Raw genomic sequence first — 27,308 nt, 5'->3', positions numbered from 1 at the left:
AAAGGTAAAGCATACAGGAGATCATGACTCTAGTGTTTTATACAAATGTTCTTTATCTTCATCAAAGTACAAAAGAAAGTTGAGAATTCTGAGAAACTAACATCTAGGGTTGCAGTTTCCTCAAATGTCTACTAGATGCTGCAATACCTGATGGTTCAACTGCCATATGAGAGCCAAGTAGATCTAGCTGTGATAGTAAACAGATGATATGGTTCTTCGCTGCCCAAAATGTGATCACCACCAGGGGTACGGTCGCACAACTCCCACCGCTGTCATCAAGCAAATATAAAATTTGCACACAAAAGACTCATTAAACAACTCACTAAGTGAACCTTGGCCTCATGACCATGTAGGATGTCCTGGGCTATGGGCTTACAACATCCACATCCAAGAGCAAGAACACCCATGTGTGTATCTTGATACCCAAGCCCCTATACTACTTTCCTCGGAGTTCGGTGCCCTCCAGTGAGTAACTGCACTTTGAATAAACTACAACATTCTCTCTCACACAGATAAATACACACACACACACACACGCACTTCCCAGGGAATGCTGGTAAGATTTCCAAATACAACAGCTTCCTGTGACTGGCTCAAGGTAGTTCACTGCTACCACTCCAGATTATGTGGCTGAAAAACTCCAGTTACTGTTCCATTCTTGAGAAATAAGCAAAATAACTATAAACTCAAATGTTAATGTAAAGCAGAACAGTCTGACTAATCAGAAGTGGATACCATGGGCTATTCACCATTCATAATCAGTGCCCCTCATCAGTTAAGTAAATAAACAAACAAATCAACCACAAAGTTTTAAAAGTATAAGATGGAGAGTACAGTTAAGTTAAATGTGCAAAGAAATATATCATTGTACAGTGAATACAGAAAAAAACAAGTTTGAGGAAACATGATACTCCAAAGAGAATCACTCTAACCAGATAAATCATTCCTGGTTATACTTAACTGATGGAGTTGCTGGCCCTTATCTACAATATTAATTTCAGCAATTGACATGCAGATAGACAAGTGCAAGAATAAGTTCATTCATACAGAGCAGCAAGCTGCCCTACACTTAAAGTCCTGAGCAACACTCACTGCAAACAGTAAAATAATGGCTACCAGTTCAACAAGCTCCGGACAGAAGGTCATTACAACTAATCCCTTGAGGGATGTCTTATAATGGAAGGCATACTATTAAAACAATTTAAACTATTCTTCCTCAGTCAACCATAGTCCATTGTACTTTCTGGAAACTTTCCATTCAGTAATAATCTGAGAAACCAGTTCAGTCCTGTTTTAGCCAATGGATTTGTTTTTATCATTCTGTTTACCAGCCCCCACAAATGAACAAAATATGGGGTTAAAGATTCAGAGCAAGTTATTACCTCCTGACCATAGCTGCCCTTTACTTAAGAAGAAACTCAGTCTCTCATTTACTCACCACAACTATTTTCTTTAATTCGCTGTTGCATATCAGCTATACATTTTACATTACATGTACACTAATATACACACACACACACATATATATATATATATATATATATATATATATATATATATATATATATATATATATATATATATATATGTAGTTACCATGCTTCCCAGAACTACACAGTTACATTTGTATACTTTTTATACAATGAACAGAAAAAACAAACAAGTCTGGCATATCTTTTCAATCACACATTCACATTTCAAACTTTACAGCCCTGCTACCTCATCCATGAATAAGAACAACTGCAGATGTTGTAAGGTATATATATATATATATATATATATATATATATATATATATATATATATATATATATATATATATATATATATATATATATATACACATATATATATATATATATATATATATATATATATATATATATACATACATACACACAGCTCTCACCATTTCTTATGGTCTGAGCAAAAATGAATGGCAGACTTGTATACAAGCTTCACATTTGTGACTGAAATAGTCCTCTAATAAAAATGCAGTCCCCAGACAAACTTCAATAAGGTATCCATTCATTAATAAAGGAATTAATCAATCATTGCTATGTTACACAAAGAAAGACGTAGTTTACCACATTATTTTACATATATAAGCAAGGAAATGTCTGAAAGTACCTGAATAATTTCTATTCTAGACAGTTTTCGAATGTTTTCATCAGGGTATCCACAGTCAGCATTTCTTTTAAACTTCTAAGCAGTCTGGACTGAGAAAGAAATCATAAATCCTGCACCTTTACTGACCCCAGATGATCTCTCCATCTCAAGTGTGATGCATCTGTCATAAAGGAATTGGGAGGAGGATGAAAACAAATAGTACCTTATTATTCCTTTAAGCTGTATTGTTCCTCCCTTCCAGTTCCTTTACCAAAAAATAATATATGGGTCCTCTCTTATGACATCTCGCATGTTGTGCCATCATAACATTTGCATGTATGTAACCCAGGAGGCAAATGCAAAATGTCACTATTAAAGGTTTTTTTTTTTTTTTTTTTTTAACAGCTGACAAATAAATACAGGATGGAATGCCAAGAATATTCACTGATCACAGAAAATCATCACTTGCACTGTGCCAATAATACACCACAAAAAAAGCTTCTGTTAAAACAGTAGGAAATGACACTTTTCTCAAGACTATAACAGTGAAGAAGCTTGAATACAGCAGCATACCTTAAATCTACTAGGTTCACTAGGATCTGTTCTTTTGAAGGGTATCAATCAATCATCCAAACAGAGGTACACAGAGATACCTTGTAGTATGACAGCTGCAACAGTGAAAGCAAATACACAGACCCACAAATAAAGAAAATATTGTGGGCTGTGGGTAGGACAACATAGAAAAATACAAACTGAAATTCCTTGCTATCATTTTAAATGAGAATCCCCACCTCTGAGAAAGAACTAGTGCATCATTCCAGTAATAATCCCATTGATCAAAAGTCACCATTCAGTTATCTGAAAGGAAAAAAATGGCTAGGATAAGTGCCATTCATTCTGAACTTCTGAATCCTCTAATTTTCACTAAGATCTGACATCTAGTACTGGCTTCCAATCTTTTCTTTTCTTGAGAAAAAGAAATACTCTCTCTAAAGCTGTCACATAAAATAGAGCTCAATTTTAACACTGCTACAAAAGCTTCACCAGCCTGTACTTCTGAAGTACCCCCTAAAACCACAAATGTGAAAATATTTCTGCAATTTATTAAGCACCTGGAGATTCTGTCCTCAGCCCCTGGTGCAAAGATATGAGTGGAAAATGGTTTACAGCAAATGGGTACGAGATGAAGCCTATACCCCTGAAATTTTGGAAGGGAAAGAATAAATACAGGAGACAATTTGAGCAAGAGGATGACATACTAAACTGCCAGAGTCCTCTATGACTAACCACTGCCTTGAAAAATTACTTCTGCCTCTACTATGGTCTGTAACTGAATCCCAGACCAGTAAAGTATTCTGTCCATAAGAGGTCTTTTACTTTTTTGCCAGCAGCATAGCGGCACAGTTAGACTCAGTAATGACATTTAACTTTACCCACTTTCCCTACTCCCTGAAACAAAATATTGCCTTTTAGGACACATCATTGCATCAATCTAAATCAGCTTGGGTGGCTTGAACTACTCGGCCTAATCCAGTACAACTGATTATGGCCAATAAAATTCTCTATGATCCGGACAATACTCCTGCACTTAAAAATATTACCTCCCCCTATAACAATCCTAGACCGCTTCGATCCTCTAACAAACTAATTCAGACTAGCAAAATTAATAACACAGCCAGTGACTCTCTTTGCAGACTCTAAGCAGATCCTGGAACTCTCTTCCAGCTGACATTACCTTACTTTCCACCTTAGGTCAATTTAAAACTAGACTCAAACAACATATATTTAAGTCAAACATTCATTTTTGTGATAATTTAACAGTTCAAGAAAGGACAGCCCTACATAATTTGAAATCGCTTACAGGGAAACTAAGGTTCATGAAAAGCGATAAGGGGTCTAACATTGTTATCATGGAACATGACCAATATAACGCTAACTATGCTAGAATTGCTTAACAACACGAATGAATATGAACTTGTCCCTTATTTTGAGATATTAAAAAGTTTCAGAGCAGTACATTTACATCTTTATGATGCTTTAATGTCTAGTGAGATCAACTTAAAGTTATATAATTTTTGTTTAATTGATAAACCTAAGATTGGTGTAATTTTTGGAGTTCCAAAAACTCATAAAAACGTATCTAATCCACCTTTACGTCTTATAGTATCTTCTCCACAGTATTTCTCTAATTATTGATGCCCTATTGGGACCTTTGATTTATGATAACACATCTTACATCCAGGATTCTTGGCACTTTTTGGAGAAAATTAAAGCTTTTTCTAATAGTGCTTCTATAGATACATTTGATGATTCTAAACATGTCATGTTTACAATGGATGTTGTTTCCCTTTATTCTTGTATCCCCCATGAAGAAGGGGTAGAGGCAGTTCGCAGTTATTTAGTTAAGAATATATTTAATAATTCCACCACTATTGTTATATGCAGATTCCTTGAGATTATTTTAGAGAATAATTTTTTTAAATTTGGAAAAGCGTACTATAGACAAAAACGGGATCACCAGCAGCACCTGCCTTTGCCAACATTGTGATGGCATGGTGGGAATTAGAATTTATACCAGTTTTAAAAGAATATTTCAATATTCTTTTCTTTTGCAGATTCATAGATGATTTGTTTTTTATTATTGAAGGAAATACTGACACAGTTCATTTATTTCTTAGCAAAGTTAATTCTTTTTCTAGCTATATCAATTTTACATTAGGTGATGTAGGACTTGCAGTCAACTTTCTAGATACGCATATATGGTGGGATATAGAAGAACATAAATTCCATAGTAAAATACATAGAAAGGAGACATTTACTAATGGATATTTACACAATAATAGTGGACATCCTACACATATTAAGAAGAATATCCCCAGAGGCCAATTCATTCGAGCTTGTCGAATGACCACTAAAGATGAAGTATTAGTTTCTGAATTTCACTTTATTTATTTATTTACACAGCGAGGATACAATGAGCAATTTTTATTTGATATAGGTGCAGAAGTATACAACAAAAGACAGATTCAGTTTCCTGCTATATTATATGATACTCACACTATTTTTACCCATGGTAAAAAACATAGTATTAACCATGATATTGTTTGTTCTTTTGATATGAGTGTTGACAATTCCAGGATTAAAAACATTATTCAAAACAATTGGAAGGTAATACAAGGCAATAAAGACATTTTTCAACTAGTGGGCAAAGACCCAAAATTTGTGTTCCGTAAGACGAACACATTAAAAAATATACTAGAACAACATCACATTAAGGACTCAGGTTCTTTGAAAAATAAAAAGGGCATGTTTCGATGTCAGAATTGTCATATTTGTAGATATATATCTGAGGGTCCTTACATTAACATTATCAGTTCTGACAGGATCATTGAAGTTTCTGACTTCATTGATTGTAACACTGTTGGAGTGGTTTATGTTGGCATTTGTTCCACTTGGGTATGACAACAAGGTCTTTAGCTACTCGTACTAAGGAACATTTATATGCCATTAAAGTTAGAGACCATAATAATGCCTTATACAAGCATTCTATTTCATGTGTTTCTTTTAAAAAATTTTTATTTTCAGTATTAGAATATTGTAAATCAGATAATAGGGCTGGGGACTTTAAGAATTATATCGAACAAAGAGAATGCTTATGGCAGATTAAATTAAAATCAGATGTTTATCCTGGATTAAACGAGAGCATCAATTTGAAATGTTTTTTAAAAAATGGTAAATTATCCATTAATAAGATCTATGATATAGATTTGAAAGCTTGTTTTAATCCATGAGTTTTTATCTTATGGTTAACAACTATATATTTCATTGTTTTAATGATTAATTAATTGATTTTTCAATTGAATTGGCTATTTAAACTGTTTCAGTACTAGTGTCTTTTGTATTCTGATGAAGTTGTGGAAATTAAATTACTTTTACGCTATTACCGGCTTTTGAATTGTGTTTTCCGGCTTCTTTTTGCCTTTCTGCATTTCGAGTTGTGTTTTTGGCGTTCTTTAGGTAACATTGTCACTTAACTGGCTATGTCAATGTATCAAGCCTGGCTAACTCTCCCTAGAATGTGTAAAAATCTGTTAACCAGTTTACTGTGTAATTTAATTTAATCCTGACTTGCGCTCAGGATTAACTCTAACCTGTGGAACTTGTTTAACTTGCTTACTTATGTAATCTCTGTAAATAGTCTGTTTGTAATATGTAATGCTGGTATTATGTAATGCTGGTATTATGTAATGCTGTATCTGCTTACCCTTGGAGCTTTTCTCCCCGGGCCTCTGCTGAAAATGGACATGCATCCAGTCAGACTATCCCGGTCAACAAATGTAAAATAAATTAATTAATTAATTAAAAACTTGACTTGGCCAATATATGAACAGCGCTTGAAAAAGAAAGCACTTGAAAAGAAAATTCCCTAAAATTATGTACATACTTCAAAATACATTCAAAACTGCCAAACCAGCCAGACAACTATAGAGGTGTTAAAACAATCGAGGTTCACACAGAGGAACACTCAGAAAATACTTAACTGTAAAACAAAGCAAGTAAGCAAGCAAACAGTATTTAAATATCCCATTTAAAAAATCCAAACCATGTCTCTGCAACATTATAATAACTTCAGTGGCAGGGCCAGACTTAGCAACTGTGTGGCCCAATTTGCAACATTTTGGTAGGGCTTCTCAACTGACTCACCGTCTACAACTCCATTTTTCCCTTCACTTCCTGGCTGCTTTAACTTAAGGTTATTTCAGTTTGGGGATCAGCAATGTTTGCTATTACTATATATTAATAATAATATAGGTTTACTACCTTCTATTTAGCCATCAGACAAGAAAACAACTGGACTAATTAGCTACCCCCAGAACCAACATTTTAGGCTCTTCTGCTCGGGCACACTGTAAAGGAACTGACTGATGAGACACCGAGGCCATCTATGAATATGATGTTTTACTGGATGGGTGCACCCAGGCTTATCAGTAAACATGTCCCTAAACTCCTACAGTTTTGCATGGATCTCCTTCAGCAGGGTAGGAGGTAGCTTCATATTTCCCCTTATCCCACCCTTCTTCCCCTCATTTGACTCGTGCCTTACTTTAATTCACATACCATGTGAACAGTTGTGCATAGTGTTAATGCTTTACTATTTGTATTTAATTTTCTCCATAGAAATATTACACTCTGTGATGACATAACATTGTGCAATTACTCTTCTTACTATTTTAATGACTACATACTTTTATGATTCTCCCCAGGCCTCCGTCCCAGTTGGACTTTCCCGGTAAACAAAAAGTTAAATAAATAAATGTCAACTTGAGATTGCGTTTATGCTACATATCCTAACGTATAGCTCCCTGCATGCTTGCTCCTACACTACCACTGCTGCACTGATACGGATTAAACTTTATAGTTTCTTTGATCGTTTTCCACTGTGCTGAGCCTGAAAATGGTCTAGGTAGAGCAGTGCTCCAGTGATTGATTGTTCATAGCTTGTTAATCAAATAAAATATCTTTGTAATTTAAGTACTCTATGTACTTCTACACTCTCCAGCATCTTTGGGAAGTGCTACACATAAAACTAAGCAGATTTTACTAAGAAGGTTAATTTTGAAATATGAAACCTGGTAAAATCTTCTGACTCATCACAATCTCTAGCTCTTGTCTTCCATGCCCGTTGTCCTTGGATATCAGGATGTACTGGACAAATGAGTCAGTGGGCTTGCACTTAATATATGTGGGAATATGAGAAATTTCTAACTTCTACTATACATTCTGATCTCCTTTTATCCCTTACTTTTCTTCAGGAGCTTCCAGTCATCTCTTGCATTTGCTCTGAATAACTGGAGTTCCTTACACAGTCAATTTTCATACCTCGTTACCATCAATGTGTAATTTCCCCTGCATGCTCAACGATGATAATTTTAGCAATTTCTGGGCTTTCCTTAGAACTCCATCGCTCACACCCTACCCCACTTAAAACTATTTTTGAACATTTATTTTTATTTATTAAAGTATCTGTTAAACTGGATAAGTGGACTAATATATGCAGATAGTTTCCAGCCATATCCCAGGTCATGAGTACAATAAAGATTACATGCAGGAATAATTTAGAATAGTCAAGCGCCAATTTTTAACAGGTGAAAAGAAACCAGAATGCTTTAATCAAATCCATGTGCCTGTAAAACAAACAAGAAAGTTATCACAGTTTGTTCAGTATGCTATGACAAACTTCCCCCTAAAACTCCTCCCAAGTTCAATCCATCCATTTTCTATTTTTAAGTTGGTTTGCCCCTATTTCATACATGATTATAAAACTGTGATACTCCTGTAGTAAATTTTATTTTACATTTGATTACCAGGGTCGTACTCTGATCAGAAGTCACCATTTGGCAAGTACTATACAGGGATCAAACTATTCCATTTATTTTCTCCTTCCACTTTAAACCAAGTGAATCATTTTTCTGTCCACCTCTGTCTTCCACCACTCAGCACACACACCTCATGTTTCACTTCTCTGGGATTATTTTTCTCCTACATGTGACTGCAGCAAAACTTACTCCGACATACTCTTGAATTGGTAGCATTGTGTGCGTCACAAATCTTAGTGATCAGAAGTTCTCTCGCATCACAGTATCTATTTTTCATTTCTTTTCTGTTATGTCTACTAGTGTTTTCATGCCTACGGAGTCTGAGGATTCCACAATTATTTCTAGTAATTGCATTAATTACCTACCATTCATAAACCACACATCAGACGAGAAGCATAGAAAACACAGTACCTCTCTAGCAGCGTTCCTTATAAGCTCAGTCTTATTTTGTATGGCAGTAACTAGAGTTTACTTAAAATGAGATGGTTAATTCGACAAGCTTTGCGTTGCAAACTTTGTTCAGAACTCAATAAAAACAAATGACTGCTATGGGATCATGAACGGCTAGCGCCGTCTGCCACACGAGACACATGAAACTGCAGTTACTAGTAAATACTGGACTAGAAAATAGTTCAATGCATGATGGAAAATGTAGTTCACTCAAGAGATTACTAAATACTGTGGAAGTAGGACTACTTATAGGAAAATTCCTTGCACTTTGCTGTAACATGTCTCGGGTAACTCTGGGTCATGTAAGGCATAATGACCCTATCATGGCCTAGTGTGGTGCCCCGAGGCAGCAGGGCCCTACCGGGCTAAACTGGTCCAAATGGTCTAAGGCCATCCCTGTTAAGTGGCAGTGACGAAATAGCCTTGTAAAACAAAAACCTCTATCTGAAGTCAGTTTAGTTTTTCTTCAGTTAACAGGAACAAGTAAAAAAAAAAGACATTTGAGGTGACAGCTTTGAAAGGATGTTGCTTTCTAAAAAGTCCAACACCATTAAAAGTAACAGTACCAGTTAAAAATCTACTAAAAATTAAATAAATTCTGCTTAGCCAATACAGCAGGATCCTCAAGTGAAAGAAACAGATTTCATAATACAAAATGATAAACAAATGGTTTCAGAAAGAAAACAAAGATGGCTGTCTCAGCTTAAAGCCTTAACTATGACCAAACTGACTGAAGATCTATAAGCAACTCGGATGCTGGAAAAGCCAAGTAGAAAAGGATTGGAGTGAGCAGCTTCTACTTGCTCTCGCATCCTAGGGATGGGGGTTGTTCCAGTCAGCCAAATGTTCCCGGTCAAACAGAGGCTTGCAGCTTCACAGTGGCCATAACAGCATGAGACCATGTGTTGGTGATCTCAAGATTTATTTACTATTTGTATTTGTTTACCAGGAAAGTCCAACTGGGATAAAATGCTTTTACAGTGGAGGCCCAGGGAAAAAGCTTCATATTTAACACCAGAACTGGCATATACATAAAATACAGTTATTTATATTTTGTATTCCTTGTAATCTCATATAAATGTACATACATGAGAGAAACAAAATGCCCCTCTATTCGCATTTATGCATTCCCACAGCCAGACCAGGGTTACCATCACTGCATACCTCTCAACCTCTTACAGCAAGAAATCTGGACAAAGCCATAAATTAAAGTGGGACAAAGGCCCAAAAATAGGAACATTTTTTAAATACTGCTCGTAGAAAATCAGAAAGTTGATAGAACAGGTTTTGTATTAGCATGAATTTTTGGAAGGCTATGAATGAAACTCAAATGTCTGTCATTATTTTCGAACTTCAATTTAATGAATTGCCATTAATTTGCCTGAAGAAAACAATTTTATGAAAAATGGGCCAAAATAGGAGGCAAAAATCTGGACATTATGCGAAAATATGTACAGTTGACAGTATGCATCATTGCCTTGGCAGCACCAAACCCACGTCCCTGCCCATCCACTCACATTTACAGCTAGTGTTTTCATGCAAACTCCTGCTAGATCAGGTGCAAACCTGCTCAAAAAGCAAATGTGTTTTTTGCCTAGCTCCTCCAGTGACCAAGCCACTACATGAACCAGGGGTCATACGGGTTGCACTTAGGTCTTCATCCCCCTAAATTACACAGCTGGGCAATTTCACATTTTTTTTCCCTTTCCATTACCACTGCTGACCTCTGGCTCCACCTCGCCCCCCAACAAAAAAAAAAAAAAAAAAAAAAAAACTATTAGTTTCCCTTTTCACCTGTAGTGGAGCAATACCCATGGGACCTGTCATCAAGAGCGTTGCCTGAAAATATCAGCTTTCTTGCCTGCCAGAGAAATGATTACCCTCACTGGAAGTAGGGTAGGTCAGGCCAGCTATAGAATTGCGCCAGTGGTGTTTTTAATAGGTTGTCTAACTGAAATAAGAACATACAGTGGATATAAAATGTGTACACACCCCTCTTAAAATGCCAGGTTTTTGAGATATAAAAAAATGAGACCACAATAAATGATTTCAAAACTTTTCCCGTCTTTAATGTGACCTATAACCTGTACAATTAAACTGAAAAACAAACAAATCTGTTAAGGGAAAAATATAAAAAATAAAAAAACGTACAATATGCTGGTTACATAAGTGTGCACACCCTTAAACTAATATTTTGTTGTGTGTGCACACCCTTAAACTAATACTTTGTTGAAGCACCTCTTGATTTAATTACAGCACTCAGTCTTTTTGGGTAGGGGTCTATTAGCATAGCACATCTTGAGTTGGCAATATTTGCCCACTCTTCCTTGCAAAAGCACTCCAAATCTGTCAGATTGCGAGGGCATTTAATGTGCACAGCCCTCCAAAGGCCACTCCACAGATTTTCTATTGAATTCCGGTCTGGGCTCTGTCTGGGCCATTCCAAAACTTTAATTTTTGTCTGGTGAAGCCATTCTTTTGTTGATTTGGATGTATGCTTGGGGGTCATTGTCATGTTGAAAGGTGAAATTCATTTTCAGCTTTCTAGCAGATGCCTGAAGGTTTTGGGCCAAAAGTGACTGGTACTTGGAACTGTTCATAATTCCCTCCACCTTGACCAAAGCCAAAGTTCCAGCTGAAGAAAAGCAACCCCAAAGCATGATACTGCCACCGCCATGCTTCACCGTGGGGATGATGTTCTTTAGGTGATGCGAAGTGTTTTTGTGCCAAACATACCTTTTGGAATTGTGGCCAGAAAGTTCAACCTTGGTCTCATCGGACCACAACACATTTTCCCACATGCTTTTGGAAGACTTAATGTATGGTTTTACAAATTTTAGCTGGGCCTGGATGTTTTTCTGTGTAAGAAAAGGCTTCCATCTTGCAACCCTACCCCATAGTCCAGACATATGGAGAATACAGGGGTCTGTTGTCATATGTAGTACACAACCAGTACTTGCCAGAAATACCTGCAGCTCCTTCAATATCGCTGTAGGTCCTCTTGGCAGCCTCCCTCACCAGGTTTCGTCCAGTCATCAATTTTGGAGGGACGTCCAGTTCTTTGCAACGTTACTGTTGTCCCATATTTTCTCCACTTTCTGATGATGGTCTTCACTGCATTCCATGGTATAGCCAATGCTGTGGACATATTTTTGTACCCTTCTCCTGACTGATACCCTTCAACAATGAGATCCCTTTAATACTTTGCAAGCTCTCTACGAACCATGGCTTTTGCTGTAACAGGCAACTAAGTGTCAGGAAAATCCTACTAGGACAGCTGAACTTTATTTGGGGTTAATCAGAGTCTCTAATTGATGGCAGATGTGTACCCAAGAAGACTGAGTGCTGTAATTAAATCAAAAGGTGCTTCAACAAAGTATTAGTTTAAGGGTATGCACACACAACAAAGTATTAGTTTAAAGGTGTGCACACTTATGCAACCAGCGTATTGTAAGTTTTTTATATTTTTCCCCAACAGATTGTTTTTTCAATTGAATTGTACTAGTTATGGGTCACATTAACGGTGGGAAAAGTTTTGAAAGGATTTATTGCGGTCTCACTTTTTTATATCACAAAAACCTGGCATTTTAACAGGGGTGTGTACACTTTTTATATCCACCGTACTGCTATCATTACACTGCAGCATGTTGCTTATACAGGCATAGGCATATACATTTACAAGTCCCTTAGATATCTGTATGCCTCATAGGTGCGACCCTGCTGGTTCCCAACAGGATGCAATTACTATGAAGCAGGATTCCAGCCATTCTGGGCAGGGCTGAAAAGTCAAATCCCAACAGCTAGAAATGGAGATGAACACCCTCCTTTTAAGATGTCTATTTTCAGACTTTGTGACATAACTGTTCTATTACCTACAATTTAACAGAACTGCAAAAGAAGAAAGAAAGCAAAATTCTGCAAAATGAAACTAATACAGGCCCAAGTTTTAGATTGTTAAGCCACCAAAATTATTTTGGAGCAACTCCTGAAACAGACTAAAGGCATTAAATGCAGTGTGATCTGATACTCTACCTGTTGCAGATGGCAGGTAATGTAATACAAAGTTGGGTCAGTGTCATCCACCTCAACAGCTGCATTCTCCACCAGCAATCTACCCTCCAAGACCAGCACACACTGGTAGTCAGAGCCTATATCCTGAAATATTATAAAAAGAGACAGTATGATAACAAAATGCAAGAGAGAGTCAAAACAGTTAATATAACAGTCCGGCAAGTCAAAACAACATGCTAGGTCTATAGACACAATGCAAAAAAAAGTGCCAGTATAATATATAAAAAGAAGTTATGTACTTACCACAAGGTTCCATGTTTGTAGTCCATCTCGCCAATATTCTTGCTGGATGGGTTCGGAGCTGATATTCGGCTCAGACTCGGCCGATAATAAAGCTCGAGAGCTTCTACTGGCTCGATGCTAGCCCCTAATCCCATGGTGCCTCATGGCAAATCCCCAGATCTAGTTTGCAAAAAAGCAATAAATACCTATCAGGTAAGAGCAGTACAAGAGCTGTATAAATACAGCAAAGGATTTAGAAATATAATCCATTCCAGGTGGACAACAAAAAAGAAACATGTCAGGCAGCACCAGAATAGCCCGCCAGATCCCTCAGAAACAGGAAGGGGGGTTGCAATGAGGGACGCAAGAATATAGGCAAGATGGACTACAAACATGGAACGTTATGGTAACATAACTTCTTTATGTTATGTAGTCCTATCTCGCTGCAATTCTTGCTGGATGAGACAGCATCCCTAGCACCTATAATCCGGGTGGCTCAAGTGAAGAGACTCTTCAGCACAGTGGACCCAAAGGAAGACCTATCCTGGGAGGCCAAATCCAATTTGTAATGAGTGAAAACGTATCTGATCTTGCCCAAGTTGCTGCTGCACAAATAGTATCAATTGGGAACCTAGATCTAAAGGCACATGAAGTAGCTACAACCCTAGTAGAGTGACATTTAACTTTGACAGGTAATTGTTTACCAGCTTGTTGATAAGCAAAAGATATGCAACCCGAAAGCCATTTTGAAAGAGTAATCTTAGAAATAGGCAAGCCTTTCTTTTTGTCAGAAAAGGAAACAAAAAGTTGATCGGATTTTCTGAATTCTTTAGTCCTATGTAGATAAAACCTGAGTATTCTGTGAACACCTAGCTGGTGTAGTCTATACTCTGATGTATTAGAGTGGTTTGGAAAAAACACAGGTAGCTCAATAGTAGTATTCAGATTGTGCTCTGAGCATACTTTGGGAAGAAAGGAAGGGTTTGTCCTGAGAGAGAGAGAGAGAGAGAGAGAGAGAGACTATCCTTGTGAAAAATAATGTAAGGAGTTCAATATAGGTAGAGCTTGCAGTTCAGACATCAAAGATGAGAGGACTAAGTTTAAGTCCCAGGGTCTAATGGTTGATTTATTGGGGACCTGAGAAGAACTCCTTTTAAGAAAGTTTTACACAAGGAGTGCTGCATGATTGGGTTTCCCATGAAGCCACATTGGAAATAGCAGCTAATTGAACTAACTGCAGCGGCTGCCACTTCTTCATGAAAAACTGATGCTAAGAAGGATAAAATAGATTCTACAGGAGCCGTATATGGATCTAAGCCCTGATTCGTAGCCCAAAGGGAAAACCTTTTCCATTTGCTGGAATATAGTTTCTGAGTGAAAGGTTTATGGGATGATATTAGAATGTGTTTGACCGCAGGGGATAGAGGAATACACCTGGCTATTCGTGGAACTGGAGCAGCCATGCTGTCAATTTGAGAGTGTGGATGGAGAGGTGGAACTGTCCCAACTGATGAATCAGGAGATCTGGAGATGGTTCCAGAATCCATGGTTCCTCCAAGAGGTAGGGCCACAGAAAGGGAAACCAAACTTGTTGAGGCCAGTAAGGAGCAATGAGGATCAAGGAACTCCACAACTTTCTTGCTTTCTGTATTACTCTGGGGATGAGTGGAAAAGCAGGAAAGGCATAAAGAAGTCCCAGGGGCCAATCGTGAACTAGAGCATCCCTGGGTGACATGCACGGATGGGGAATGATGGCAAAGTAGCTGCTGCATTTGGTGTTCAGGTGAGTGACAAATCGCAGCAAGGCTAGCCCCATCAGTGAAAGATCACCTTCGCAACCATAGGATTCAGGGACCACTCATGAGGCATCAGAATTGCTCGGTTGAGTTTGTCTGCTATTACGTTAGATTTCCCCGGGATATGCGTTGCTATCAGGAAGCGTTGAGTATCCATCGCCCATTTCCAAACTCTTAAGGCCTCTCGGCAAATAGGGGAAGACTTGGCTCCCCCTTGCTTATGTACCACACGACAGACATGTTGGCTGACTGAATCGCAATCGTCCCGGTGGGAAGGGAGCTGTGAAGTGCTTGCAACGCATACAGCACCGCTCTCATCTCCAGAACATTGATGTGCAAGTGGTTCTAGTGGTTCTGCCAAGTACCATGGACTGTCATTCCCAGATAATGCCCCCCCCCCACTCTACCTGGGAAGCATCCATGGTCAAAACTGCTTTCTCTTGGGAAGGAACAAGTGGACGACCTAGGATAAGTTGTTTTGTGTGTAACCACTATGTCAGATCCTTTCTGCATGCGTATCAATATCTGGTGAGACCATGGAAGGTGTTGCATCGACCATTGTGCAAATAGCAGCCACTGGAGAATCCTCATGTCTAGGTAAGCAAGAGGAACTAATAGGATGGCGGACGCCATAGTCCCTAGGACTTGAAGGACTACTTTAGCCTGAACTCTGTTTGTTTAGCAAGGCTCTGACTTGACTGCGTAGAGACTCCACTCTGTCCTGTGTTAGCCTTACTGACATGGCGGTTGTGTCTATTTCTGAGCCTAAATATACAATGTGCTGCGAGGGAGATGAGACTGACTTTTGTAGGCTGACAGTGATGCCTAGACTGGCGCACAAGGATAGAAACTCCACCCTGGTCCCTATGAGTTGATGCTTGGTGGTAGCAGTGAGGAGCCAGTCATCTAGGTACAGAAACACCTGGAATCCTTGGCGTCTCAGGTGAGCCGTTACCACTGCCATGCATTTGGTAAACACTCTGGGGGCTGTAGTTAGGCCAATGGGCAGTGTTTCGAAATGAAAATGACTGGCTCCCAGCCGGAAGCATAAGTGTCTCCTGGAGCGCCTGTCCATTTTGATGTGGTAGTATGCATCCCGGAGATTGATTGAGCACATCCAGTTGTCTTTCCTGATAAAGGGAAATATCGACTGCAGAGTGACTATTTGGAAATTCAATTTCCTTACATGCTTGTTGAGCCTGCTGAGATCTAGAATTGATCTCCAGTCTCCTGTCTTTTTTGGAACTAAAAAGAACCGAAAGCAAGTTCCAGATCCTACTTGCTCTGCGGGGACTTCTTGGATTACTTTTTGGCAGCAACGAGATGACCTCTGATGTTGCACGGTCTAGTTGGATGGGTGGTACGTCTGGTGGAGACCGGTTTGTTGGGGGTTCGGAAATAAAGGGAATCAGGTAACCTCTGGATATTATTGTGTATACCCAAAGATCTTGAGTGATAGTTAGCCAGGTGCTTGGGTACAGCGATAGACGACCCCCGACTGCATCCAGAGATGGAAAGTGGGGCAATCCTTCAGGGTCGATGAAAGGGAAGATCAGAGAACGCTTCTCTGTCTCCTTGACGGATGTTGCGGACCTCCTCTGCCGCGAGGGTGGTGTTTTCCATTATATCTTCCCCCTCTGCCTCTGGGGGATGGTTGACCTTCTGCCCGAGGGAAACCTTTTCGGGATTTGCGAAACCACATTTTCCCTCCTGTATTACCCTCGGGATAGGGTATGAACGGGAGAGAGAAAATGACTCCAATGGCAGATAAGGTTTTCCCTTCCTGCTCACACCTAGTCAGTCTCTTTCACTTGGGGTCCAAAAAGAGATGAACCAAAGGGAACGTTAGTGACGGAAGACTTGAAGAATTCTGTAAAATTAAAGATGCATCCACAAATGTCTCCTGAGGGATATTCCTACTGCGGCTGCCCTACTCGCTCCATCTGCCGCATATGAGATCAGCCTCATGGAGGAGTTCGCTATGGAAGTAAGGGTGGAGAGCTGCGTAGAAACCTTATCCATGGAACCCAGGGCTACTGAACCCTGGAGGGTGTCTCCTAACTCTTTCAGGAGATCCTTCTGAAGACGAGTAAAATGAGTCAGGTAATTCAACGATCTTAGTGTAAATGCCGCTGAAGAAAAAGTACGCTTCCCGTACGTATCCCTCGTCCTGGACACCTTGTTAGAAGGATGGATATTAGATGTCTCAGACAACTCCTTCTTGGTGGCTGCTGCTACCACCATAGCATCAACTGGAACTCCCTCACTAAGGAAAGACATGTCCTCAGGTGCTGTCAAACTTATTTGGCCTCCTCAGGACGGCTTCCAGTGAATCTTGAGAGGACCATGCTTTCCGCGATATGACCCCCAAAAGTTGGTCATAAGGTGGCGGCACCCAGGAGGTGGAAGGTCGGGAACCAAAGGCCTCAAGATACACTGATTCATCCTCAGTAGGGTTAAAAGTCTTCCAATCACTCCTCTGTCTAAGGATTTCTAGGATGTCAGAAAAAGAGACCTCCTCAGAGGGGGATCTAGGGGACCCTTCTGATTCCTCTAAATCAGTGTCTGACGTGACAGACTCAGGTGAGCCAACATATTTCCTCTTACACAGCCTCTTCCGAGGGAGCTCTCCAGTGAGAATCTGGGGAGGTCTCGTAAGAGGGGATACCTGCAATAGGGGCTACTTGGGCCTCTGGTTCTCTACGCTGTGGGGGTGGCATGGGGAAGAGGTTGCTGCCTGCTGCTGGTGGGACACAGGTTCCAATGGAATGGCTTTGGCAGAGAATAAAGCCTTTTCTATAGCTTCGAATGCCTCACCCCCCCCCCTCTCCAAGGGGGTGGATGGTCAACTCCTAGCAAGAGGGAACGACTCCTAAGCAGATGTGGGAGCCGAGCTGAGTCGAGCAGAAGCTCCGAGAGGGAGGGTCGGTTCCGACGAGAACCCAGGGTGACTGTCCCCCTCGGAGTCGGCTCCCAGAACCCTCAGCTCCAGTCCCAGAACCCTCGGCTCCAGACTGAGCCATCAAGGATAGAGTAATTGGCGCCAAGGAAACAAGTTGAATCCCCAGAGCAAAGGGTCCAACACAGAGGAACCTGAAGTAAAAGGCTCCAAGAGCGAAGCAGTCAGAGGAGGAACAGTTGTCAGTAAGGGGGTGGGCTCCGAGAACTTTGGGTCTTGAGGGGCCAATTTTCTTGCCAGAGCTGGATCCAAAAGCAATCTCTTCACCACCCTCTCGATGTCCTCATCTGATAGGGTCCTGGAGGATCTGGTGGAGACAGAAGGAAACTTTCTCTCTAAAATAGGAGATCTCAATGTAGGAGATACAGCCTCGATGTTAGGCAAAATTTTCAGTACTGAAGATGGTTTCGGAGCCAGTGAAATCGATGGCACGAAATAGATGAAGCTGAGTTGGAACCGGAACTTCCTGGCTTAGATGCTTTAGTCATTTTTGTCAGCTCCAAAGCCAGGGCCGATGACTTTCTTTTAGAGAATTTGGGAACTGGTCATGAGACCCTTGTCAAGGAGTTTCCTCTTTCTCTCATTTAAAACTCTAGTGCCAAATGCGTGACAAAAGGTGCAGGGTTCCTGCAAATGAGCTTCACTAAGGCAATACATGCAACTGGTGTGGCTGTAAGACACATTTTCTGCGCACACCTATCACACTTTTTGAACCCTGAAGGGCGATGATCCTTATGCTCCTTACCTTTATCTTTTGACATTTCTAGAAATGAAAGACAAATTAGATAATACTAAAGGTATTAACTACAATAATAAGTGAGAAGAGAAGAAGATAAAAAAAAAAAAAAAAAAAAAAATGAAGTCACACACACACACACACACACACACACACCCACACCCACCCTCTAACTTAAACGGGCCATACAGTCCTAAGGGGGGGGAATAGGGGTTGAAGAACTTTCAAAAAACAGTCACATAAGAGACAAGAAACTATTTATATGCAAATATAATAGAAAAAGTAGGAAAAGACTAAATATAGCAAAAATAGTTTTACTTGGCCAACGAGCCAGTAAGACACAACCTGAAAGCTTTTGCAGCAAACGAGATCTGGGGATTTGCCGTGAGGCACCATGGGATAGGGGCTAGCCTTGAGCCAGTAAAAGCTCTCGAGCTTAGTATCGGTCGAGTCGGAGTCGAATATCGGCTCCGAACCCATCCAGCAAGAATTACAGCGAGATAGGACTACATAATGTTTTAACAAAACAGTAAATAGAACAGAGACAAACTGCATGAGCATTTTTAAAAGACATGCATGAAATATTCAGCACGGAAATTACCCGTGCAAGTTGACTATTCACAGTAGCACTAAAATAAGGCTAATGATTCTGAAACACAATGAAGGTAAAATTAAATCCTCTGGAACCATTTTGCGCACACACATTTTTATTCTTAATCAGATTATGCAGAAAGGATGCAAAACATAAGTGGAGATGCCACTTTCACAAAGAAATTAATATTTGTAATATGATAAACAGCAAGGCTGCGTGGAGTCTGTATTCTCCCAGTGATGATCACAAGGGTATTTCCTTTGAGTACTCTGGCTTCCTCCAACCTCAAAAAGTAACGCAGCAGAACAGCTAGTGATCTAAACTGCATGCACATACGCATGACTATGGGTACATTCTGCAACAAGCCAGCACTCTGCCCACAGTAAGTGTCAATGCTTGGCACCCAGTGGCTTCTAGTATAAGCTATTTCACTACTATAACCCTGTAACAGATTAGGTGTGGTATTACAAAATTGATAGATGTAGTGAATAACCATGTATCCTGTCAATAACTTGTGTTAAACACAAGCCTAACCTTACAGAAGTGTTTCAGAAAGGATTTCAAATGAGAGAAGTTCAGTAAGCCACTGTTCACTGCAAACAGCACAGCAATCAGTTCCATGAAAGCATGGAGGGAAAACTGATTTGTACAAAAGTGTTCATATTTACCAGGCAGGTGTAAACTGAGAACAAATCTGCATTCAGAGTCAAAAATGGCACTGTATTGGTGGACACATTTAGTAGTAGAATCAGACAGAGTAGAAATTAAAAAAAATGGAAGAAAATAACTACATATTGCAGTGCACAGCTCAGATACCTTGAGTGTCAATTGCATGGGTTTTTGTTAGGTATTCAGCTTCCTCTCACATCCTAAAGAAATGCCATAGGTGCTCTGGAGTCCATATAAGGAAATGACATAAGGCTGCTAGAAGGAATTCAGAGGAAAACTACCACAAACATCTGTAGGACAGACAAGGATGTTTAAAACCAAAAACTACAGAAGCTAGAAATTGTCTCCACTGAATCCAGACAGGGTAAGATACTAATTCACATGAGCATGTCAAGATGACGCGAATAGGTCATTTTAAACAGTAAAAGGGAGAAACAGTGAACACAGACAGCATATTTCAGGGACTTGCAATTCCCTGGATCTCTGAAAAATACTTTTTCACAGCGATATCGCCAGACCCATGGAATGGGTTACCCGAATGAGTGGTGGAGACAGAATTCAGAGGCTTTTAAAAGGGAATAGGACAAGTGAAAATGTTTAAGGCAGCGGCAGGGATAGAGAGAAGGTAAAATGTTCTGATAAATGCAAACCAAAACTAAATAGCCTTACTGCCTCTTTTTTAAGAAAATGCAACAATGTAGTCTGAAAGTGAACTGGGTAGCCTCCAAAACTGCCAGTGAGTGAGAGAGAGAAAGAGAGACAGTGTGCGTGCATGCGTGCATCAAAGAGAGAGAATTTTCTGCAATGCATCAGTCCTAGATCTGCAATAATCTGTCCTAGCTATAAGCATACACTCTAAGTCTAAATCCTAACTTATACTTTTCCCTCCTCCAGACTACTTGGGACCTATCTTCTTAGAAAAAGAGACACTCCCCTCCCACCAAATAATAATAAAAAAAAAGATAAGGAGCTGCCTAGCAAAACATTGGACCATGCAAGAAGAGTCTAAGACTGAAACAGTGCATGTATGTTTAAATACAAAATCTCTGTTTACTTTATGTTAGAGAGAACACTACTGTTAACTATTGCAGATCGACTTTAGCGTGGTCAAGCTCTGCACTACGGATAAGTGGCAAGCATCCCCCAAACCCCCATATGTGTTAACTTGCTATTTGTACTTCCCATCTCTAAAGTGTACTTTTTACCTCATCCCACCCTTCTTGACCTTAGACTAGCTCCCTGATATAGAAAATTAAACACTGCAACTGTACATACTAACACAAGCTTAGAAATAGTATTTCTGGCAGTTTTTATAGCTGCTAAATCCCTTACTTTTACCTATACAGGCTATAGCATTGCAGCAGTAGGCTGGTTGTCACATACCTACTGATAAGTCTCTTGAGCACTCCAGTGTCTTGGACTACTGGCTCAACCCGCTCCATTCACTCCACTCCCCTACCCTACACCCCCATTCCTTTTCACCTCTACAACATTTAGATTTATAACTACAGACCCCACCCTCCATCAAATCCCAGTTAACCTATCACATCGCAACTACTTCTCCCCATAGCAACACATTTCATCACACCCTAATTACCATTCATCTAGTACTACTCCCAACCCATATAGTCTAAACTATTAGCCTTAGCCACACCCCACTCCTTCTACAACTAAAGAAAATGAACTACACACAACAATCCCAATTACTAAAAGCATTACTCTTCCTATTAACAATCCTTACTCTACTCCTGCTTTCAGCCTCTCCTCTTACCACACTAAAATTAATATCAGCACCCCACCCCCATGGCAAACTGCAACAGCAGCCAATCACATAAAACAAAACTTCCCTATACCGCCATGCAACCTTCCTTCATCCCTAAGATTCTTTAATGTATACAATTAAGCTCACAGTCAAAACCTACCCTCACTCTTCTCCAAGACAAACTAGAATTATACATAGACTAACCAAACTCTATCTATACCTACTCCATAAACTCACCTGCTGTGGCAACATACACCCTAACCCAGGACCAATTACAACAACCAATTCAAATTCAAATCAACTAAATCCCTTACATCATAGACCTAAACTCATCTCTCCTCTTCTTAAACATAAATGCAAGACGTATACTTAAAATTCAAAACCTTCATGCCCTACTAGCTGTATACAAACCACAGATAGCTGTGTTAACGGAAACATGCCTGAAACCAAAACACCACAGTAACGAGATTGCAGCCCCTGGCTATAATCGCATATGCAGATAGATTAGAGAAAAGGGAGGAGGGCGTAGCAATATTATTCCAAAATCATCTCACCTTAAAACAAACTGATTGCAACACCCAAGAGGTTAAAGGTGTAGAACATATCCTAGCCAAACTAAAACTAAACTCCAACAAACACAATTGCAGGCTGCTACATCCCACCAGGTAATAAGATTACTACAATGGAAAGCATGCTATGTTGGATGTCAAACTCCCTCCCACAAGAAACTGTACTATTCGGTGACTTCAATATTGACTAGCTTAACTGCTCCAGCCACAATCCCTCTACCAACATTAACCTCCATGAGTACACCCAAATCATATCTACCCCCACTAGAATAGACAAAAATCCAAGTATGAATCCATATTGGACTGGATTCTGTTATCTGACCCCACTTTTGCACAACAATTTGGGTGCCTTCCTGATGGTCTAAGTGACCATCAATCAACCTACCTAATTAGGAACAGACTCAATCACATCAGCCAACCCATCCTCAGAACAGTATGTAATAAAAAAAAAATTTCAGCTACTGACTTCATCAATGCACTAAAGACCTGTAACTGGACTCCCCTAAAAAGACCTTCTTATATGAAGCAGTGCAGTACTTTAACTCAACCTTCCTAAAAACTTAAATTGTCATGCTCCCACCAGAACCATAAAAATTAAAGCTAACTATGCCCCATGGCTCACAAAAGATACTAAAACAACAATGAAAGAGAGGGACAAGGGCTGGATACAATTTCAGAAAAATAAATCCACTACCTTGAGGCAAAACTATTTAGAACTCAGCAATAAAGCCAAAAAACAAATTAAACTTGACAAAACTTACTATTAAAAAAATGCAGGAAAAATATGTTCATAATCTTAAAAAAAAATTTGGGCCACAATTAAAGGTATAATGCACCCAGGGAAAGCCACCACTCCAACCCCTGTGCTAACAACCATGACAACATTCCCACACAATTTAACAAATTCTTTACTGAAACAGTTCTAAATCTCGCCAATGCCCAAAATACTACAAGTAGCGCCACTCCAGTAACTACCCCATCCCACCCAAAAAATAAACAACTCTCAGCTTACACCCACGAAGTAGATGGCTCCTTACCGAAACTCAAACCTACCACATTAGCAGCTGATTTCCTTCAGATAGCGGCAGAGGCTATAGCCTATCCAGTGTCCATTCTCATAAATAGATCACTGTCAGAATGTAAGGTACCAGTGTCATGGAAAATGTCACATATTCCACTACACAAAGACCGTAACTCCTTAGAACTCACCAACCATCGCCCAGTCGCAATCCTATCACCTTTAACCAAAATCTTAGAAAGATTTGTCCATATCCAACTAATGCAATACATTCAAGAAAACAACCTACTCTCCGAAACTCAGCATGGTTTTAGACTTTCCCATAGCACCACTACCGCACTATCATCATTTACCAACATAGTTAACCAACATAGAAACGGGATTATTCTATCTGCTTTATTTTTAGACTTATCTAAAGCCTCTGACAAGGTAAACCACAGTATGCTTCTTGAAACTCTACCTACCCTAAACTTAAGCTCCTCCTCCATATCATGGTTCAACAGCTACTTATCAGACCAACAACAAGGGGTCCTATGGCAGGACCGGTTGTCCTCCCTCTTGCCAGTATCCATAGGAGTCCCTCAAGGGTCCATCCCTGGGCCATTGTTGTTCTCTCTATTTACAAACCAAATCTCATCTTCCTCAATCACTGCCTCAGTAGTTCAACACGCAGATGATACAACCCTAAATGAACTAAAAACCCTAACCCAAGATAACTTTACTCTTGCCTTAACATGGTTCACTAACATTAAACTTATTCTAAACCCCCAAAAAATAAACTAATTCTCTTCAGCCCAGGTAGATGACCTACTCTAGACAATAGTTTCACTATTAACTCTTAAAGAGAACATTCAAATCACTCCAACTACCCACACCCTACTGCTGTATGTAGAAATTGACAACAATTTAAAATTCAATATCCATATAGCACAAACCAACAAGAAAGTAAACAAAACCTTGAACCCTCTACCAACATTAACCTCCATGAGTACACCCAAATCATATCTACCCCCACTAGAATAGACAATAATCTAAGTATGAATCCATATTGGACTGGATTCTGTTATCTGACCCCACTTTTGCACAACAATTTGGGTGCCTTCCTGATGGTCTAAGTGACCATCAATCAACCTACCTAATTAGGAACAGACTCAATCACATCAGCCAACCCATCCTCAGAACAGTATGTAATAAAAAAAAATTTTCAGCTACTGACTTCATCAATGCACTAAAGACCTGTAACTGGACTCCCCTAAAAAGACCTTCTTGTATGAAGCAGTGCAGTACTTTAACTCAACCTTCCTAAAATCTTAAATTGTCATGCTCCCACCAGAACCATAAAAATTAAAGCTAACTATGCCCCATGGCTCACAAAAGATACTAAAACAACAATGAAAGAGAGGGACAAGGGCTGGATACAATTTCAGAAAAATAAATCCACTACCTTGAGGCAAAACTATTTAGAACTCAGCAATAAAGCCAAAAAACAAATTAAACTTGACAAAACTTACTATTAAAAAAATGCAGGAAAAATATGTTCATAATCTTAAAAAAATTTTGGGCCACAATTAAAGGTATAATGCACCCAGGGAAAGCCACCACTCCAACCCCTGTGCTAACAACCATGACAACATTCCCACACAATTTAACAAATTCTTTACTGAAACAGTTCTAAATCTCGCCAATGCCCAAAATACTACAAGTAGCGCCACTCCAGTAACTACCCCATTCCACCCAAAAAATAAACAACTCTCAACACTGAAGAAAATTAAACATTTAACTGGAGAATGAAGGGATGCAGGAACTATTTAATACATAACAGAACTGCCTGAGTAGATAAGAAAAATGAGAACACACTTCCCACCTGGACACCGTCTCCAATCAAATGGCAGAATCACGTACTACTTTAATGAGGAAGAAACATCAAGAGGGGGGATGGGGGTTCAAAAGACAATAAAAATGTCTCCACCCACTAAAGAATACACCAAAGAATACCAGTGAAAACAGCTTAACATGTAAGACAAACTGACAGGAGAATCAGGAGGAAGGGGAATCAAGATTACTGAGTGGGTACATAGCTTAAATTGTCACAGCTACAGATCAGAACTGTGAGACAATACTGCTAGTGACGCTTTGAAAAATAAAAGTAATTAAAAAAAAAGAGAAAAAAGTGAATCCTGAAACCTGATGGTGAACCTTTAAAATGTCTATGTGGGAGAGGAGAGGGGGCTTGCACACACTCCCTGACAGAGGAGGGGGTGAGCCCCCCCCCCACCTACTTTAACTCTGACTACTTTACCTCACAGTAGGGGAAATACTGAGATATCACAATCTATGATTTAGTATTTATTTGCACCTGCAGTTCTACTAGTCTGAAAATTGTAATTACTGACTTCTAAATTTCATTTGCCACTAAACTGCCTCACAGCAACCAACAAGAAGAGAAAAACTGATCAGCAGTTCTTCCTCTCCACAGTTGAGAAAGCACTGCAAGTTTCCAATAAGAGAATGGAGAAACAGCTGTAAGAATGAGAAGCATCTAAGTTCTGGAGAGATGGCTTCACCCTGAGCAGATCCCTTTCTAGGTGTGAAACTAGCAGCTTTAAAAGGTAGTCCAAGATGAGCATCCACTGATCCTTTGCTATGGTTCTCCACGCCAGGACAAACTCGAGCACCATCCCGGCTTTAGTCAGATCTGTAACTGAGCTGACATAAAAGGGAAGCAAGACTACCAAACACTTTGTGGCCACCCTAGTTGTGCAAAGAATGATCTTCTTAGGACATTACCTAGGCTTGGAAAAAGCTGATGGGGCATGAGATGAGGATGGGAATTACAGACACACACTAAATAAATCAAACCCTGATTATGCTTAGGAAGTCCATCACCATGTTCAGGAAAGCCTGTCTAAACAAACTCCCCTTCAAAATGGGGGCAACTCCACCCTAAACATGCAAACTGCATCAAGGAAGCCAAAAATCAAGGCAGGACATATGGGAAAACCACTCTAAAAGCAGTCACAAGGTTCTTAATCATCTCTTCCACATTCCTACAATCAGGAAGCTCTGAAAGCTTTTTCAGTGTCTGATCCACTATGTAAAAGCAGAACTTACACAGTTGAGAAACTGTTGAGGTTTCTAAGCCTAAAAAGCAAAAGAACGTTTCCTCTTGCCCACCTAGTCAATGCTTTAGACTCCTAACATGCAGTAAGGGGAGTAAAGTTACTGAGACACGTTGGACCCATGTTGGACTGCACAGACTACATACAAGTTGTCCCTAGGATACTTAAAAATCTCAAGATCTCCCTTTGCTTAACTGGGGACTTGTATGGGTGATTCAATTTCCTGGCAGCTGAGGAACTAATCTCCAAATATGCTGTCAGGTAAAAGAATAGCATCCTTGAATACAGGCTTTCTGGGTGGGATAAGCCAGAGCTGCTCCTTCTCCTCCTTTCCCCAGATACTCAAACAGGATTCTTGGGTCGGGGTAAGAAAAGATGACTACAGATCAGTTCAGAGTACTACACGTCTAAAGTTATCTCCAAAAAGGTGGTCATCTATGTATGTGGTTGACCAAGTCCTGATTGTAAAACGGACTACTGTCTACTACTTGCTTCAGGAGTTATAAAGTAAGCTACGAGCCTGAACAGCCAGCAGCCTTTACTCCCCCTTCCTATCTACCCTGTATCCAACTAACCTCCTGTACTTCACAAACCCCCCCCTTTTACTTGCTATCACTCCGTCCCTGGTTCTTAACCAGCTAGCTCCCTACATACTTACCTGCAATACTAGATATGCCCACTAGGTGGCACCCTCATCCCAACCCTTATCTCCTGCTTATCCCCCTGTTTTTTCCTATGTAATTACACTAATACCCCTTAGGTCCTAGACCTGCTCTTATTTTTCTCACTCACCCTTTACTTCAACTGTATACTCTCACCTATTCTTTTTTTTATCTCAGACTCCTGATATATTTCTGAT

The 27,308-nt window shown here is 39.8% G+C and overlaps 1 protein-coding gene across 1 annotated transcript in view; it reads right to left on the bottom strand.

Moving 5' to 3' along the window:
* PLXNB1 (plexin B1) overlaps positions 1-27,308 on the bottom strand; it is a 3,809,096-nt gene that overhangs the window by 1,593,013 nt on the left and 2,188,775 nt on the right. Inside the window, exon 14 of the mRNA XM_044078026.1 lies at positions 12,969-13,091. Coding sequence (XP_043933961.1) covers positions 12,969-13,091 — 123 coding nt within the window. The remainder of the gene's footprint in view (positions 1-12,968; positions 13,092-27,308) is intronic.

This window comes from Protopterus annectens, chromosome 7.part0 (assembly GCF_019279795.1).
Source record: "Protopterus annectens isolate FY-2018-M chromosome 7.part0, PAN1.0, whole genome shotgun sequence".
NCBI lineage: Eukaryota > Metazoa > Chordata > Ceratodontiformes > Protopteridae > Protopterus > Protopterus annectens.
Note: the sequence above shows the minus strand (reverse complement) of the source record. Positions and strands in the feature narration are given on the sequence as shown.